This window comes from Chelonia mydas, chromosome 6 (genome assembly GCF_015237465.2).
Source record: "Chelonia mydas isolate rCheMyd1 chromosome 6, rCheMyd1.pri.v2, whole genome shotgun sequence".
Lineage (NCBI taxonomy): Eukaryota > Metazoa > Chordata > Testudines > Cheloniidae > Chelonia > Chelonia mydas.
Genome location: NC_051246.2, coordinates 116,466,421 through 116,482,853, shown reverse-complemented (window position 1 = coordinate 116,482,853; position 16,433 = coordinate 116,466,421). Strand labels below are relative to the sequence as shown.

Genomic DNA, 16,433 nt, shown 5'->3' with positions numbered 1-16,433 from the left:
CCCTACTCTGTTTCCTCTGAGCACTTTTCCTCCTTCCTTCTCTCTCTCCCACTTACCTATTGATCTTGATTCATTTTGTTATCTCCAAACATAGACTGTAAATTTATCAAAACATAGACCTGGCTTAATTTATTCTCATATGGAGCTACGTGGTCTAGTGGTGCTATGGAAGTAGTAAATCTTGACTATAGCTGTAGCTAGCCGACCTTGTTGCACCAATGTGGATAACATGGACAATCATATAATATATTCTTCACTTTGTTAAAGTGTGATGGCGGAAGTTTCTAGTTCTCTTGGCAAAAAGGGAGACAGGCTCAAAATGCATGTGTGGCTCCTAATGCCATGGCTTTTTAGCTATAATTACTACAGATTAAGGCTAGACTGCTTGTTGATAAAGTAGATTGGTTTATTGAGCTGTTGTAGTGTTAAATCACTTCTATTGCCCCCACGACTAACTGCTGCCCAGAACAAATTGTATTAAATGTGAACTGGGTAACCTCCTTGTGGGTTAAGGTCAAAAAGGGAAACATTCCCTGATAAATAAGCACCTAAATCATCCAGAGTCTAACTTGATTTTAAAATAACTATTTCTCTAGTTGTGTAAAACCTTCCAAAAATAATCCAGTGCATTGCTGTTCGGAGTTTGCAGGCAGCTCTACTTTTTAGGTTCCAAGGCCAGAAGAGAGCACTGTGATCATTTAGTCTGACCTCCTGTATATTACCGGCCATCGGATTAATAATATAGTCCCCAAAATAATTCCCAAGGAACAGCCGCAGAGTGAAATTACTCTATAAATGAAACCTTTCTCACTTGAACTGTTGCTGTTTATCTTGGGGAAGTTGTAGTATGAGTATCAGTAGAGAAAGGCACTGGAGCAGTTCAGAAGTGAAAGGTCAAAAAGCAGAGGCTGTGGAGGGAGTGGCAGGGAGAAATAGGTTAGTGGAGATACCTCCAAGTGTCAGGTGGTTCAGAGACATTTAGGTGGTCTCCCATTTGCTTCCTAGCAGTTACAGGAGGTGAGAGGCTCATATGAAAGATGATGCCCCTGAGCAGGGTCCAGGTTCAGTCCCCTGATAGTAATCTAGCACCATTCCTATCACAGCAGGTAAGGATGGGAGAGCCTGAGCTTCCCATCTGTGCAGGCATCCTCCCTTTTTTATGTTGCCTCTGGCTAGTGAGTGAGTTCTGGCTAGAAGGTGTCCAATAAAAATAATCTTAGACCCTGGTTGAGGTGTTACTGTGTAATCATTCTACTTAGGAAAACCTTTCTTTTCTCTTTAGCTGAGCATGCTTGTGTATCAAATCCTTGTGCTAATGGTGGAAGCTGCCATGAAATTTCATCGGGCTTCAAATGCCATTGTCCATCAGGGTGGAGTGGACCAACGTGTGCTGTTGGTAGGTACAATTCAGCTGATATTTAGCATATTGGGCTTGAAGGATTGTTATACGCTTTGCTGAATAAGTCTGCTACGTGGCAAAGTGGGTAACATGCTGTGCCAGTTGATTTTTGTTCAGTAGTTGTGAATTTCAAACTGTGTTTTATCATGTATTTCTATGGTTTTGTTCTTGTGTTACTTAGAAAAACAGGAGGGCATTGAAAGAAGCAGCTAGTTTTGCAGTATAGGACTAAAAGCTAACAAAAGTGTAACTAAGGACCCGTTTGCATTACAAACATGCATCAGACTTGCATACACACTTCGTGGGTGTGAAAGAGTTATGCCAGCCTAACTCCCCAGTGTAGACAGGGCTATTCAACAGGAGAGCTTCTCCCATCAACATGGCTGTGACCTCTTGCAGAGGTGGCTTAACTATGCCGACAGAAGCTCTCCCAGCAGCATAGTAGCGTCTTCACAAAAGTGCTACAGTGGCGCTGCTGTGGTGTGTGTGTGTAGACAAGCCCTAAGTCTAACTACCCGCTTTATGTAACACAGTGTATGTATGTTATGCCCCAAGTTTCCTTGCACCTAAATAAATCAATCTTCCTGCATAGTAATATATGTTATGAAAATGTTTCTCTTCAAACTGCTTAATTTATAATTTTATGTGTAAATATTTTGTACTCCATTCTATATGGGTTGCGAATTAGTGATGTTTTAACTCCATTACCACACAGGAGCACCGCTTAAACTAGCTTAAGAGCAGAGTCGGTCATGTTGCTGACTTCATATTAGCGATCTGAAAGCCTTTTTAATTTGAATATGTGGAATTTATTAACCAATTCATTGTGGGTAGTATACACTAGTTCATATGCCTTAGGGAATGTTTGGTTTGGTTTGCTTTAACTGAAAGCACCTGTGAAGGAGTACCTAAACCTCTTAATCTGTGCTAATAGATTCAGTGAATCTTCTTACTTTATGAGGACAGAGATCTTCCAAAAAATTTTGGGAATCATAAATTTATAAACAATGGTGCACACAGCACTGTACAGTGTGAAAACTGTGTTTAAGTGGCAGGCTTCAGTCCCCAAAGAGATTTTAGTTTCATTGGAATATAGTGGGAAAATACAGATCAGTATACTATCAAAACCAAAAAAAAACCACTGTATGTCACAATGTTGAGGTGTCATAGATCACACACAGAAAGTCCTGAAACTTTTTTCATGTTGAAGTTAAATAAGAACAAAGGTTGAGACTTTCTAGGTAGTGCAGAGGATTTATCCACACTGTTCACTTAAGATGTGTGACTAAATCCCCTGCTCCCTTTTGAAAAAAATCTCAATTCATACTTTCCAGAAATGTTCTATATGGCTATCTTTTCATTTTACAGATATTGACGAATGTGAGTCTAACCCTTGTGCTCGTGGAGGGACCTGTGTTGATCGTGTTAATGGCTTTGAGTGTATATGTCCACAACAGTGGATTGGAGCAACCTGCCAGCTTGGTAAGTAATTGCTTTTTATGGCTCTTGAAGACAGTTCCACACTTTGCATTTACTCATTGGGGGTTTTTAAATTTTTTTGTGTGTGTATTCAGCTCTATTATATCAGGATAGATATTTCAGTGAACTTGTAAGATATGGGTCACTTATTCTTGATGTCTTGGTTCCTGCTTAATAGTTTTGGAAGCAAACACTAGTACCTATAAGCATCTAAGCCGACACCTGCATACAATTGTAACTGATCTTAGAGGATGCCTGTTTACTTTTCTGTTTCAAAATACAATAGTGGTGATGGTAGCTCCTTCTTAATGGTGGCAATGGCTGATTTATAATTAGTGTGACAGTAATTTACTTCTCTCACTTTCATAACTAACGCTATCTGTGAGATTTGTCTAAGGGGAAGATGTTTTTTACTTGCATGTAAAAGAATGTAAATGAATTTGCATTGAAAAGCTACAATATAGAGACTGTTTTCGTGGCATACATAAGTAAAATTCTATTGTTTCTTGTAACTGATGCTTGGATTGCATGGAGGCTTTGCTTGGTGCAAAGGGGATCTGTTTCTGGGTTTGTTCTTTATTCTTCTTTTATCTTGTTTCACAGATGCTAATGAGTGTGAGGGGAAACCCTGTCTTAATGCTTACTCTTGCAAAAATCTCATTGGTGGATATTACTGTGACTGCATTCCAGGATGGAAAGGAGTAAATTGTCATATCAGTTAGTATTTCTTCTTTTAGAGTGTGTGTGTATGTGTGTGTTTATATATATATATATCGACCCAGGATAACTTTCTCTTTAAAAAAAGAACTATCGCAGATTATGGTAGCATAGTTCTAAATGACTGAAGGGAAAAGAACTTTTATGCTGTTTCAAAATGCCTCTCTAGCTTTCCTAACTTTTGGCAAAGTAAACTGGGAGTGCATATTGAAGTCTGTAGAAATGCTTTATTTATTGGATATAAAGCATTTGATTTCCGCTGTGGAATTGGACTAAAACTGTAAACGTACAAACACACCATATACTGAATGATATAGTTTAAAATACAATCTTTCCGTTCTACCTTAGAAAAATATTGTCTCAAATAATGAATGTAATTGATATGATACTTAGCTTGTATTCTAATTTTAAACATGAATGAGTTTTAAGGCAGTCAAATATCAAACCTATTTACCCCTAAGCATCCTGTCAAAATCCTTCCTTCAAAATAATTAGTACTGACGTCTTCTTTTTTTTAAATTCTGGACCCTTAGACTTCAAGGGGTTCAACTTCTGCTGTAAATTTTTGATGTCTTTGTATATTTTTTTCAATAGATATTAATGACTGTCATGGACAATGTGAACATGGAGGGACTTGTAAGGTAATCTTTTTGTAAAATATATTAATCACATTAACTTTTGTAAGGGAAAAGGTGCTCATCTTTAAAATCTTAAGTCAAAATTCATATTAATTCAGTGCTTGTATGCAATATGTGTATCTACAGATTAGTTCAATAAGAAAATGAAGTGGGAGGAGACACAAACTGCTTGTGTATTGCTTAATTCATGAGTTTGATTTATTTCTTTTAATGGAGCCAAAATCTGTCTGATGCTGTTTGTAAATACAGTATTCAAGATCAATCTTGAAAATGTGAGGTACACTGTAATTTACAATAAACATTTATTTCCAATCTTGCCCTTTCCTCCCCCTCTGTGTAGGATGAAGTGAATGGTTACCATTGCTTATGCCCTCATGGTTATCTAGGAAAAAACTGTGAGATAGAAATAAATGAATGTGCAAGCAATCCATGTCAAAATGGAGGACACTGTGAGGACCTGGTCAATGGATTCCGTTGTCTATGTCAGCAGGGCTTTGCAGGAGCTTTCTGTGAGGTGAGAGCGATGTTGAAATTGCTGTAATATCTTTGATGGATTGAGTTCTGGAAAGAAAGGTATCTCTGGTTTAAATTAGAGCACCCCAAGGCCAGAGCATTACAGATTAATGCAGTGTTACTTGATACTCTGTGAATAAGCAAATTTGTTGTACAGTGAGTGGTATAGTGGCTGTAACATTTAAAGCTACAGCCTAATGCGTGTAACTGTAAAGCATTGTAAGCACATATATTGGTGAATCTCTCTAAGGCCTGGGCTCGGGTGGGTTCGAACTAAGATACGCAACTTCAGCTACGCTAATAGCATAGCTGAAGTCAAAGTACCTTAGTTCGACTTACCTGGCCGTCCTCACGCCAGCAAGTCAACCACGGTGGCTCCCCCGTCAGCTCCACTTACTACTCCTGCCAAGGTGGAGTACAGGCGTCAATTCGGGGATCAGTCAATTGCTACCTGCCAACCGGCAGGTAGTGAAGACGTACCCTTAGTGTTTTAAGATTCAGAATTTCTTAAACAAGTCTAACGATTTTGCTCTGAATCTTTTTGAAGACCTCTGCTCTTTTGATATACTCAAACATGTATTTAGTCCTGATCCTGCAAACACTTAGAGGCCTGTTCTTAAACTTACTTGTGAGTAGTCCCTTTGACTTCACTGTGGCTATTTATGTGCTTAAAGATAAGCACGTGGGTAAGTGTGTTTCTCATAAGTTTGAGTAGCAGCCCTGTTAGTCTGTAGCCGCAAAAAGAACAGGAGTACTTGTGGTACCTTAGAGACTAACAAATTTATTTGAGCATAAATAAAAATTTGTTTCATAGAATTCTAGAAATGTAGAGCTGGGGGTCAAGTCCAACTCCCTGCGCTGAGGCAGGACCAAGTAAACCTTGATCGTCCCTGACTGGTGTTTGTCCAGCATGTTTTTTAAAAAAGCACCAATCCTGAGGGTTCCACAACATTCCTTGGAGCCCTATTCCAGAGTTTAACTATACTTCTAGTTAGAAAGTTTTTCTACTACCTAATCTGCATCAGGGGAGATTTAGATTAAGTTCCTTACTTCTCCATATCCACTGAAGGTAAGACAAGAATAATTGATCACCATCCTCTTTTTTTTATAACAGCCCTTAACGTATTTGAAGACTGTTATCGGGTCCCCACCTCAGTTGTCTTTTCTCAAGACTAAACATGCCCACTTAAAAAAAAATTTTAAAAAATCTTTCCTCATAGGTCAGGTTTTCTAAGCCTTTTATCATTTTCGTTGCTCTCCTCTGGACTCTGATTTGTCCACATCTTTCCTAAGGTGTGGCACCCAGAATTGAACACACTACTCCAGCTGAGGCCTCACCAGTCCTGAGTAGAGTGCAGAATCTGGATCTTAAACCTGATATCGCACCAGAAGTGTGTGGAGATGTTGCTTGCTGCAGGGTTTAGAACTTGCATACAAAAGCATGAGTAAGAATTAAAACCACTCATGAGGCTGAAGATTTGTTTTTGTGGGGAGGGCACTCAACCCTTTCTAAACAAAACCTAGAATTTTTTCCCCTTAACATCTAGCGTCTAGTTTTTATGTTCAGTCATGTGAATATCTGAGCAGTCACACAAGCAGTGATAGAACCGTAGCACAGCAACATCCCCCAGTGAGGATAGATTAGAATTTAGGGATGGGGTTGTGCCAGGTTTTTTCGCTGAGGATCTCTGTTCTTCAGTTTAATAAAATATTGCAAAAGTAATTTCTCTGCTTGAAATACAACTACTTCACAATACCAATACCCTGTTTTTTATTTAAAATTTAAAAAATGAGTTGCCAGTAATAGCCATGGACCAGTTCTTAAACTGATCCATTAACTCACAGCTTAGATGCTATTTCTACATGGGTCTGATCATTTGAATGCTCTTCCTTTTGGGTGGTTTCTAGTACAATGTATAAGTTTATCAATCCTGATGAATAAGAGAGGGAGTTGGCTGACTGCCATGAGTGTCGCAGGAAATCTCTACTGCTGATTCCAGATGCTAAAGGAGCAGCTACTAAACTTGAATTGAGAAAGGGAAATTTACTTTAATGGAAGGAAACAAATGGAAACTTCTGATAGAAAGATATTCTCAGATCTTATTCTCAGAATCTAAATGCTTTTTGTAGTCTGCATGGAACACTCTCTAAAAGAACAGAGCAAAATAGCTTGCTGAAAACTCTCTAATATTTCAGTTGCACATGCTGCATTGAATTGAAACACATCTATGATATTTGAGCCTTTGGTTTACTTTTCTTTTTTTTTTTTTTTTTTTGCTACAGACAATTTTTTCAGACTGTCTATAAAGTTGTCAGAATTACAGGCAAATAATGAAAACTCTGCAGTGAAGCTAATAAAATCTCCTCCTTTTTCTCAGGAGAACACTAGGAAAAACTTTAAGTACTATCCTGTTTTAAAGTAAAACAGGCTCTTGAGAATAGCAGTTGGTAGGAAAGGTACCATGGTATGAGGTACTTTTTTCATTCACTGGCATGTAAGGACTGTTTTAAGCAAATGTAGCAGACACAAGAAGACTGTATATTAAGATGAGTCACTTCCTTAAAAGGATGTGTCTGTGTAAAGGTTTACATGCTGTGAGTTTTTTGTCTAAGTTTGGCATTTTCATCCTAATAGTAGTAACAGACAGGATTTAAGAGATCTTTTAAACCACCTTTCTTAAATATGCACATTCATGGAGTTAGTAATGAAAAGCCTGTTTGCTATCAATGGAGGTGGCAGGAGAATTAAGCAGCTGTATGGGAATTTTTAATGCTCTTGAAGTATTGTGCCAAATAGTTGCAAGCATGAGTGGATTGTATGAAAACTATACAGATGCACCAGTGTCCAATTCAGTTACAGTATTAGAGGGCATACACAGAGAAATAGTAAAGGGTAGAGATCACAATATGACATTTTTGAGTTTAAATTTTGTATTTTATTTATGCATCATTTCTTACCCTTTTTTTTTCACACTCAGCTTGCTGACAAAACTGAACTATTACAAAGTCCTTGTTGAATCTTCAAAGTGATCCTTTATAGTAGTAACAGAACTATTTTGCAATGGACTTCACTAAAGTAACTTGCAGCCTGTATCCAAGCTGTAGAATGGCATACAATATAGACCATTTATAAACATTGTGTTTTAATATTAATTTCCTGATAAAGTAACTTCATCAGTGTCTATAGCAACATTGATAATGCTGCTTACTGTGCTGGGAAATAGTTCCTGATGGCTGATACTCTTTATTACAGATGGATGTTGATTTCTGTGAACCTAACCCTTGCCAGAATGGGGCTAAATGCTATGATCTAGGAGGAGATTATTACTGTGCCTGCTCTGATGACTACGATGGAAAGAATTGTTCTCACCTCAAGGACCACTGCAAGAACAGTTCTTGCAAAGGTATGTGCTGTCCCCCAGGAATTCATTACTTGGGCAGTCATGTAGAACACAATGGGAGAAAAATGCAGAGGATTATAGGGTGGCAGGGAGTAGTGTCTCTTATCAAAGTGCTGTAGTTAAACTATGTATGCAGTGTAGCTGTAGCAGTGTCAGTCCCAGGTTATTAGAGAGAACAAGGTTGGTGAGATGAAAATCTTTTATTGGGCCAGCTTCTGTTGGTGAGAGAGACAAGCTTTCAAGCCACACAGAGCTGCAGAAGAGTTGTGTGTGGCTCAAAAGTTTGTCTGTTACCAGCAGAAGTTAGACCATGTCAAGTACATGATGGCTGGGGGAATGGGAAATATGCTTGTAATCTTGTGTATTACTTGCAGGGTAATGCAAGATAACTTTCACTTAATGTTATAATCTTAGAATGTGCATAAAATGTCTTCCAATAAGATATGAACAATGCGTTTACTACTCTAAGATTAAAAAAGCCACAGTTCTTGGTTGGCACAATCTTTTCTATATATAGCTAATGGTGTTAAGAGTAACTGATTTACCTTTTTATTCTTAGTAATAGACAGCTGTACAATAGAAGTATTCACAAATGCTACACAGGAAGGTATCCGTTTCATTTCATCTAATGTTTGCGGGCCTCATGGACGGTGCATTAGTCAGCCAGGAGGGAATTTTACTTGTGCCTGTGAGAGGGGTTTTACTGGAACGTACTGCCATGAAAGTAAGTGGAAGTCTGTCTATCTTTTTAAAGAGCTTGAAGGCTTAGAGATTTTTTTTTTTTTTCAATCATTAAAGGAACGTTGCTTTGAAATTTTCTTTAAAAAATCGACAGTTAATGTTAGTGCTTCGCTTCTAGGTTGCTTGTTCAAAGCCGGGTCATCTTGGTAATGACTTTTAGTCATTATGATACTATTTCAGTTTTCTCTTTAAAACAAGTTGTGGTTTTAATACAGATTTTAGGGAATGGGTGTCTTCATTACAACTGGCACCCTCGTGGGTAATCCCTCCACAGGAAGCTATGAATTTATTAGACGTAGAGTTTGAACTTTCTTGGAGCAGGTTTTGAGGCATATTGGCGAGGCAGTGTATGAGAGCCTGCCGTGCACTGTTAGCATTTTGGTACAGTGACTTAGAGTATTTGCCAGATGGAAGGAAATTCCCAGTATCAACAGTGAGAATATGATTAGAACTATTAACCATTTTTGAAAACAAGTGTGTGTGCGTGTGCACCCATTTTACATGGACGAATGGAGCGCATAAGTTCCAGAGCTGTCAATCTGGCACACCCTCTGCGGGACCTAGCTCTTTAAAATGTTTAACACGAATCTGAAACTGTCTTCTGCATTTAATTCACTGATTAAAATAGTCCCAATTATAACCCTGTGTTGACTTTCTCTTTAGATATCAATGACTGTCTTGGAAAACCTTGCAAGAATGGCGGGACTTGCATTGATGAAGTAGATTCATTTAGGTGTTTCTGCTTAAGTGGCTGGGAAGGAGAATTGTGTGACACAAGTGGGTACAACTAAAAATTTCTAGCTTTGATAACATTTTTTGAGGCATTTAGTCTGCAGTTAAGAATGTTGGAATTGAGTTTCTCTGACCATTCTATAGAACCGTGGCATTTCCTATTCCACTTGCCAAATGACTCTTTAAGAGGCTTTAAGAATGCAGCTTCTAAGGGGAGCAGTTCTTTAAATGTGAATGTAACCTGATTTTGCAGTAGTGTGCTTTTTGGTAAAAGCTTTCAGTAATTATCACCTTTTCATCCTGTTAATTAACATTTTCAAAATAAGGCAGCAGAGAGTCCTGTGGCACCTTACAGACTAACAGACGTATTGGAGCGTAAGCTTTCATGGGTAAATACCCACTTTGTCGGATGCATGTAGTGGAAATTTCTGCCTCTGGAAATTTCCACTACATGCATCTGACGAAATGGGTATTCATCCATGAAAACTTATGCTCCAATATGTCCCTTAGTCTATAAGGTGCCACAGGACTCTTAGTCTGGATCTTTAAAAGTGGCAAACGTGGCTACCCCTCTGATACGTTTTCAGAATAGTTAGAGGAAAGCATATGCTGGTCCTTAGAACATTCTTGCAACACAGTTGTCACTATACCAAAAGCAATCTGATAGTCCAGGTGTACTAAAAACCAAACAAACCTGTGATATGAATCAGTCTTTTATGGTGGTATTGATGGAAATCTAGATTAATGCCCAGACTTGGACCACAACTAAATCTTAAGTGCTAGAGGTTGGAAGAATGGAATAGCTCAAACAGTCTGCATCGCAGAGATGTTCGTGTTTTCTTCAATTAAACTCTAAGATAGGATTATAAATATTCCTACTGATATCTCCAGAAGTACTATTAGAGTAAAAACGAAAATATGCCGGCCAGAGGCTGTCTAGGGTAGTTATGTGTAATTGATGTACTGGAGTATCCTGGTAACTGCCCCAGAGCAGTTTTTTTTCCCCAAGGACTTCTGCTTCAGAGGTATGCCATCTGCCCCACTAATGAGAACCCACTGAGTCATCTAATACTGTAGATTAAATATATAGCAAATATTGAACTCTCATATTTTAAAAAAGCATAACCATAACAACTGATGGAATTGAGTTTGGAATGAAAGAACTAACTTAAATATAACCTAGACTTTAGAATGTACTATCAATTGTTACCAAGTTATATCCTATCTAGATCTTCTTCCATGAGGGAAAAACTTCCCCTCTTGAATGAGTAGAGCCTATGTTCCTATCACCTTGGACTGATGAATGCAAAGAGGGTAATATTTGATCAGTACTTGGATGGATTACTGCAAAGAAGATCTCTCTCCCCTCTGAATTAGAAAAGCATTTCTAAATCTTGGTTTTAGAGGTTTACATGGCTATTTCAGGTGCCATTTTTCAGATGAGATGTGAAACAAAGGCCTTTAACCCTTTGGTCCTTTTTCAAGAGATGTTAACGTGGTGTCTTGGCTAAATTCCATCTTAGATCATTGTTCTGCCTACAAAAATTTTCCCCAGTTCAACAGAAAAAGCATTCTTCTCTTCCTGTTCTAAAACTCCCAAGTAGTATTGATGGTGTCAGTTGATGATTTTATATCTCATGCAAAAAATTTATCAGAGGGGCCAAGTATTTAAATTAACAAATGCTAAACACCACTTAGAGATGGTCTCTCTAGGTCTGGGTTGAGGCCCATTGGTGGGGCAGTATGGGCCTGATCCAGAGCCCCATGAAGTCTGTTGGAATCTTCCCAATGATTCCAGTGGGCTTTGGATCAAGCCTTGTGTGAGGAAGCTTGCTCTAACGGTGCCAGTGCAGTACCTGTTCTATGGGTAGTAAAAGCTCGGTCTCCAGATCGGTCAGTATAGTACCTTTCCCCAAAATAGTTTTGAATCTGAAATATTCTTAAAAGAAAATGTAAACATCTAAGGCTTCTTTTAATTCATGGTTTTCAGTATTAAACTCTGGATTCTCATGTCATCTTTTTGCCACTGTTTTCGTGCCAAGGTCTGAAGCTTTCTTTGCACTTCTGACCAGTTCTTGTCTCTGTCTGGAGACATTTTATTTCTTCACAAAAGACAATATACCTAATGTTTTTTTTAAAAGAAACTCCTCTATCCTAGTCTACCGCATTTTGTTGAGCATTTTGAATTTTTTTAATAGATTTTAACGACTGTTCCCCTAATCCGTGTCACAATGGAGGCCGATGTATTGATTTGGTGAATGACTTCTATTGTGAATGTAAAAATGGTTGGAAAGGCAAAACTTGCCATTCACGTAAGTGTTTGCTTTGTTCATATTCATCTTTTGTGCACATACTTTATTCTTTCTCCCATAGAGGGTGGAGGGGAAACTACCAGTTTTCTCAAATAGATTTGAGACCGCACCTGTGGAGGAATCAAAGTCTATATTCATAATCTCCTTCCCAGTCCAAAACGGTGGTGGTGGTGTTTTTTAAAAGGTTCAAACAAAAACTCTTGTCAACATGTTAGGCTGTTGAATTAACAGTGGAGGAAAGACAATAACTGCCATTTGCTTGATTTCATTATAATACCAGAGCAAATGGAACAGTGCACTTTCTTAATGGTATTACATTGAAATATTAAGTTTGTTCTAAAAATTAGAAATCAAACTACATCCAAACATACTCTGCAATGTCTGTCACAGAAAATGTTAATATCTCGTTTAACTTCCATTCACTCTTGATGTGCTGCTTAGTTCTTGTTTTGTTGTGGCTCCTAGGTGAATATCAGTGTGATGCCAATACTTGTAGCAATGGAGGAACATGTTATGATGATGGAAACACTTTTAGATGTTCATGTCCTCCAGAATGGAAGGGGAGCACTTGCAACATTGGTAAGCTTTTAACTTTACTCATTGATGTGTGGTAGAGTCCAAAATGGGTTGAGGCAGAGAGGATTCTAGATAGCTCTCAAATATTTGGTAATTGGGAGAGGCTAGTTCAAGTCCAACCCAGTGGCCAGTGACCATAAGTTTTTAATACCTTTCATTTCATGTAGACCCTGAACAGGAATTTTGTCACGTCTATCCAGTATTCAGTAGAATGTTCATATAATAAAATATGCATTACAATTCGCACCATGATTCCTACCTAATAAGACTTCAAAGAAAAGATGGAGTGGGCATGGAGAAGCATGGTAGAAGTTCATTGGGAGCAATGTGGGGAAGCTTGCATTGCTGTGTTGGCTGGGCCTGGGCCTGGGTTTTTCTTGTTTGTTTTTGGTACCTGTTATGTGAACAAATGGAAGACGTCCATCTCCATTTCTAAAGAACTGTTTTCATGAGTACTAAACTTCCACTAGAAATGTGAGATGAAAAATTAGATGAAGACAGCACAGTTTTAGTCATTCCACTTGGCTCTGGTTCTATTTCATATATATCATACTCATGTTTAACTAGGTTATAGAATTTTAAATCATAGCTTGGCATTCATATTTACCACACTGTGTCCTGAGATGTTGACACAGGAAGAGTATGAGGCCAAGAAACTAGCAAGACTTTTGGATTGGACACTTGTGTGGATAACAGGAATACCCAGAGTTATAGTCATAACAAAAATTTGAAAGGTATATTAAACCTCATGCTTAAGGCAATCTCTAACTAATAGGGATCAGGATCAGACCTAACACAGGAGATATAGTAATCTATATCTACCTACTTCTAGGTTCCCAAACCTTCCCCTCTATTGTCTGGTACTGGCCAGATGGACCTGGAGGCTGATCCAGTATGGCAATTACTATGAACCAACCGAAATGGGGATCGAAGTTTGAAATCTAGATTTTGATACTGTTTTACATAATTGTTTTGTTTGTTTAAATCAAAGCTAAAAACAGCAGCTGTATTCCTAACCCTTGCATGAATGGGGGAACGTGTGTTGGCAGTGGCGATTCTTTTTCTTGCATCTGTAAAGAAGGATGGGAAGGACGTACATGCACACAGAGTAAGACTTCATTTTTTTTCCACTAAGATACTAGGAGTATCTGGTACAAAGCTGTTAATTAAACCAAAGCAGGTTTTTAATGTTCAGGTGCCAACATGTATGAATCATTCAGGGTGGGAGGTAGCTAGAGGGGACAAAGCTTGTCTAATGAACTGTGAGAGCTTGTTTGTTTTGCACCTAATTTTTGCCAACATAAATGTTTAATTTCCTATGGAGAAATGATCTTTGAAAGTTTATTCCCAAAATTTTACAAAGATTTTTTTTTCTCTGAGTATTTGTCTCTAAAACTAGTAGCAGGTGGAAAAGCAGACTGAACTATATATCCTGTTAAGAATGCTAAAATGGTTGGCTTTTATTTTCCTTTAGTATAACATTTCACTCTTTTAGTGACGTACCAACAGGATGATTTGTTTAGGTGGGGCAAAGCTTGCGTTTCTGCTGCCTCAAGACATAACATAAAAAAACCATTGCCTCTGAACTACATTTTCACCTTAAATCAACTCTGAAATGATGCCTTTATTAGATTGTTCAAAGTTGACTATATTGGTGGTGTTAACCCTAAAAACTCTGAATTTGTTTATAATTGCAAGGTTTTGTAAAATACAATAAAGTTTAAAAAATAACTGGGTAAATTGCATACATGCATATGAAAGGTCAAAGGAGTAGTGCTCCTTTAAGAAACTGTAGAGGCTGGTTTAATTAGCAATAGCCAATACCATTGTAATTGTCAATATAGTCTTGCTGTCTGTTCCTGAGTTTAGCTGCTATCCCACAGCACTTTAATCTCTGAAGTTGTGATCTGTCCAACTGAGATGAGTTCAAAGGTCACTGAATTAAATGGCCAGATACAGTCTTTAGCATTTGTCACTGATATTGTACGTAAAAGCTCATTTTAAACCATTTTACTGTTACCTTATGGAGTTTCACCTGAAAACAACCCTTTTTGTAGTTAGTATATTTATACGATATTACAATTTCTTGATTGCAGATGAAAATTAAAAATTCTTTTGGTTTACTATACTCTTTTTCCTTTAGGTTTTTAGTTTTTTAGTATAGATTTAGTTTTACAGATTATAATTGGCATGCTACATATTCTAAAATTCAAACAGTTCATTTACTCTTCCATTATAGATACCAATGACTGCAACCCCCATCCATGGTAAGTACTACAAACCTTCTGTTCATTCTTTTATTTTCATAGCACTTGAACATATTGTTATATGTTACTCTTAAAAATATTCATCCTTAACTGAATCAAAATTGTACTCTAAACATAATTAGACCTGGGCTTATAAAGAGAACATTCTAAACATTCTTGCTCAAACTTTTAACAAAATATGCTTTATTTGTGCTCCCTCTTTTGTTTTTGCTTTCTGCAACAATGGAGCAATTTAGAGTTCACTGGTGAAAATATTTATAAGAATTAATTTCAAAATCTTTTATGTTAGTATTCATGCCAGAAGTACTTTTGAAAGTTTGTCCAGTCAAAAAAAAGAATAGCATTTTATGTAGTGAATCACAACTAAGATCAAAATTAAAATATTTGCTATCAAGTTTGAATGAAAAATGTGAAGATACTCCCTGAAAGAAGAATGTAGCCATCACAAATTTTAGTTCACCCATACTATTCATTGACAATTATTTGCTTAGCTCTTACTATAATATATACAAGAAATTATATCCCATTTAAGATCAAATATTGGCTCTGAATCTTCTAAAATGTCTTAGTGAAATTTGATAAGTAGCGGGATATTCATACACATATTCTCTTCTGATACTGCAAATACAGATTCCTTTGTCCATTGTCTTAACACATTTTGCTACTAACAATGCTACTCCCATAATTTTCTGGTTTTTATGTAAAATCTAAGGTTTTTAAAATGCAGACTTCTGGGTTAAGCAAACATCAAGCAAATCTTGCAAGTTTTCATTTTCTGATCCAATCTCTGCATTTTGTACACTTCCAAACAATGTGGGGGAAAAACCTTCAATTTCTATTTTACATCTTGTGCACAGCCATTGCATTTTTTTCCTGACCTGTGTTCATATCTTTATAAATGTTCCTAATTATACTTTTTCCCACAGTTCCTATAATATTGTTTTATCAGATAAATTATATTGCTTAATAACTCATCTAACAATATCCCAGATATCCTTTCTCTTAGTGGGAACAGATCATCCCTTTAAACAGAAGCAGAAGGCTTAATTAACAAAGGTTTAATTAGAGACCAACAAAACAATGCATATGGCTTATTAAATAGACTCATATTATGAATTAGCAAGGATTTTTTAATTCCATATTGTTGAACAGTGAGAAAATACCATGAATAGGGACAATAGATATTTGCATTTGAACAGACTGTTATGTGAAAGAACTAGGGTTTTTGTTTATCTTTAGGCTTGTGAATCTACCCTGAGAGCATTCACTGTAATGATAGGTTTATTATTTTTACAGTTACAATGGAGGCATCTGTGTAGATGGTGTGAATTGGTTTCGATGTGAATGTGCTCCCGGGTTTGCTGGTCCTGACTGCAGAATTAGTAAGTACCTGTATGGCTGAAGGACTGAGAGGTCATGCCATCAAGACCCAAAATCTTTGTTATCTTGACCCTTTGACATTTCATGCATTAAGCTTAGGTCAGCTGTACCCCAAATAATGAAGCAGAAGCTAACTGAATTATTCATAGACACTGATCCTCACCTTGTAAATAATGGGCTCTTTTTGTCTGGGACAGAATCCCTTTATTCATTTGATAAATGCAACTAAAATACTTGGCTTAAATTGTACTCAAAAGATCTGTTGCTGGATTTTATGT

At 37.3% G+C, this 16,433-nt stretch overlaps 1 protein-coding gene across 2 annotated transcripts in view; it reads left to right on the top strand.

The window, feature by feature from the left end:
- The window catches only part of JAG2 (jagged canonical Notch ligand 2), a 95,594-nt gene that overhangs the window by 66,399 nt on the left and 12,762 nt on the right, over positions 1–16,433 (top strand). The window contains exons 8-20 of one of the 2 annotated variants that reach the window (XM_037901086.2): positions 1,283–1,396; positions 2,768–2,881; positions 3,482–3,595; positions 4,190–4,236; positions 4,574–4,747; positions 8,000–8,150; positions 8,707–8,871; positions 9,552–9,665; positions 11,819–11,932; positions 12,398–12,511; positions 13,500–13,616; positions 14,748–14,775; positions 16,072–16,157. In XM_037901086.2, the coding sequence (XP_037757014.2) occupies positions 1,283–1,396; positions 2,768–2,881; positions 3,482–3,595; positions 4,190–4,236; positions 4,574–4,747; positions 8,000–8,150; positions 8,707–8,871; positions 9,552–9,665; positions 11,819–11,932; positions 12,398–12,511; positions 13,500–13,616; positions 14,748–14,775; positions 16,072–16,157 (1,452 nt within the window). The remainder of the gene's footprint in view (positions 1–1,282; positions 1,397–2,767; positions 2,882–3,481; positions 3,596–4,189; positions 4,237–4,573; positions 4,748–7,999; positions 8,151–8,706; positions 8,872–9,551; positions 9,666–11,818; positions 11,933–12,397; positions 12,512–13,499; positions 13,617–14,747; positions 14,776–16,071; positions 16,158–16,433) is intronic. The other variant, XM_043548777.1, reaches the window with a different exon arrangement.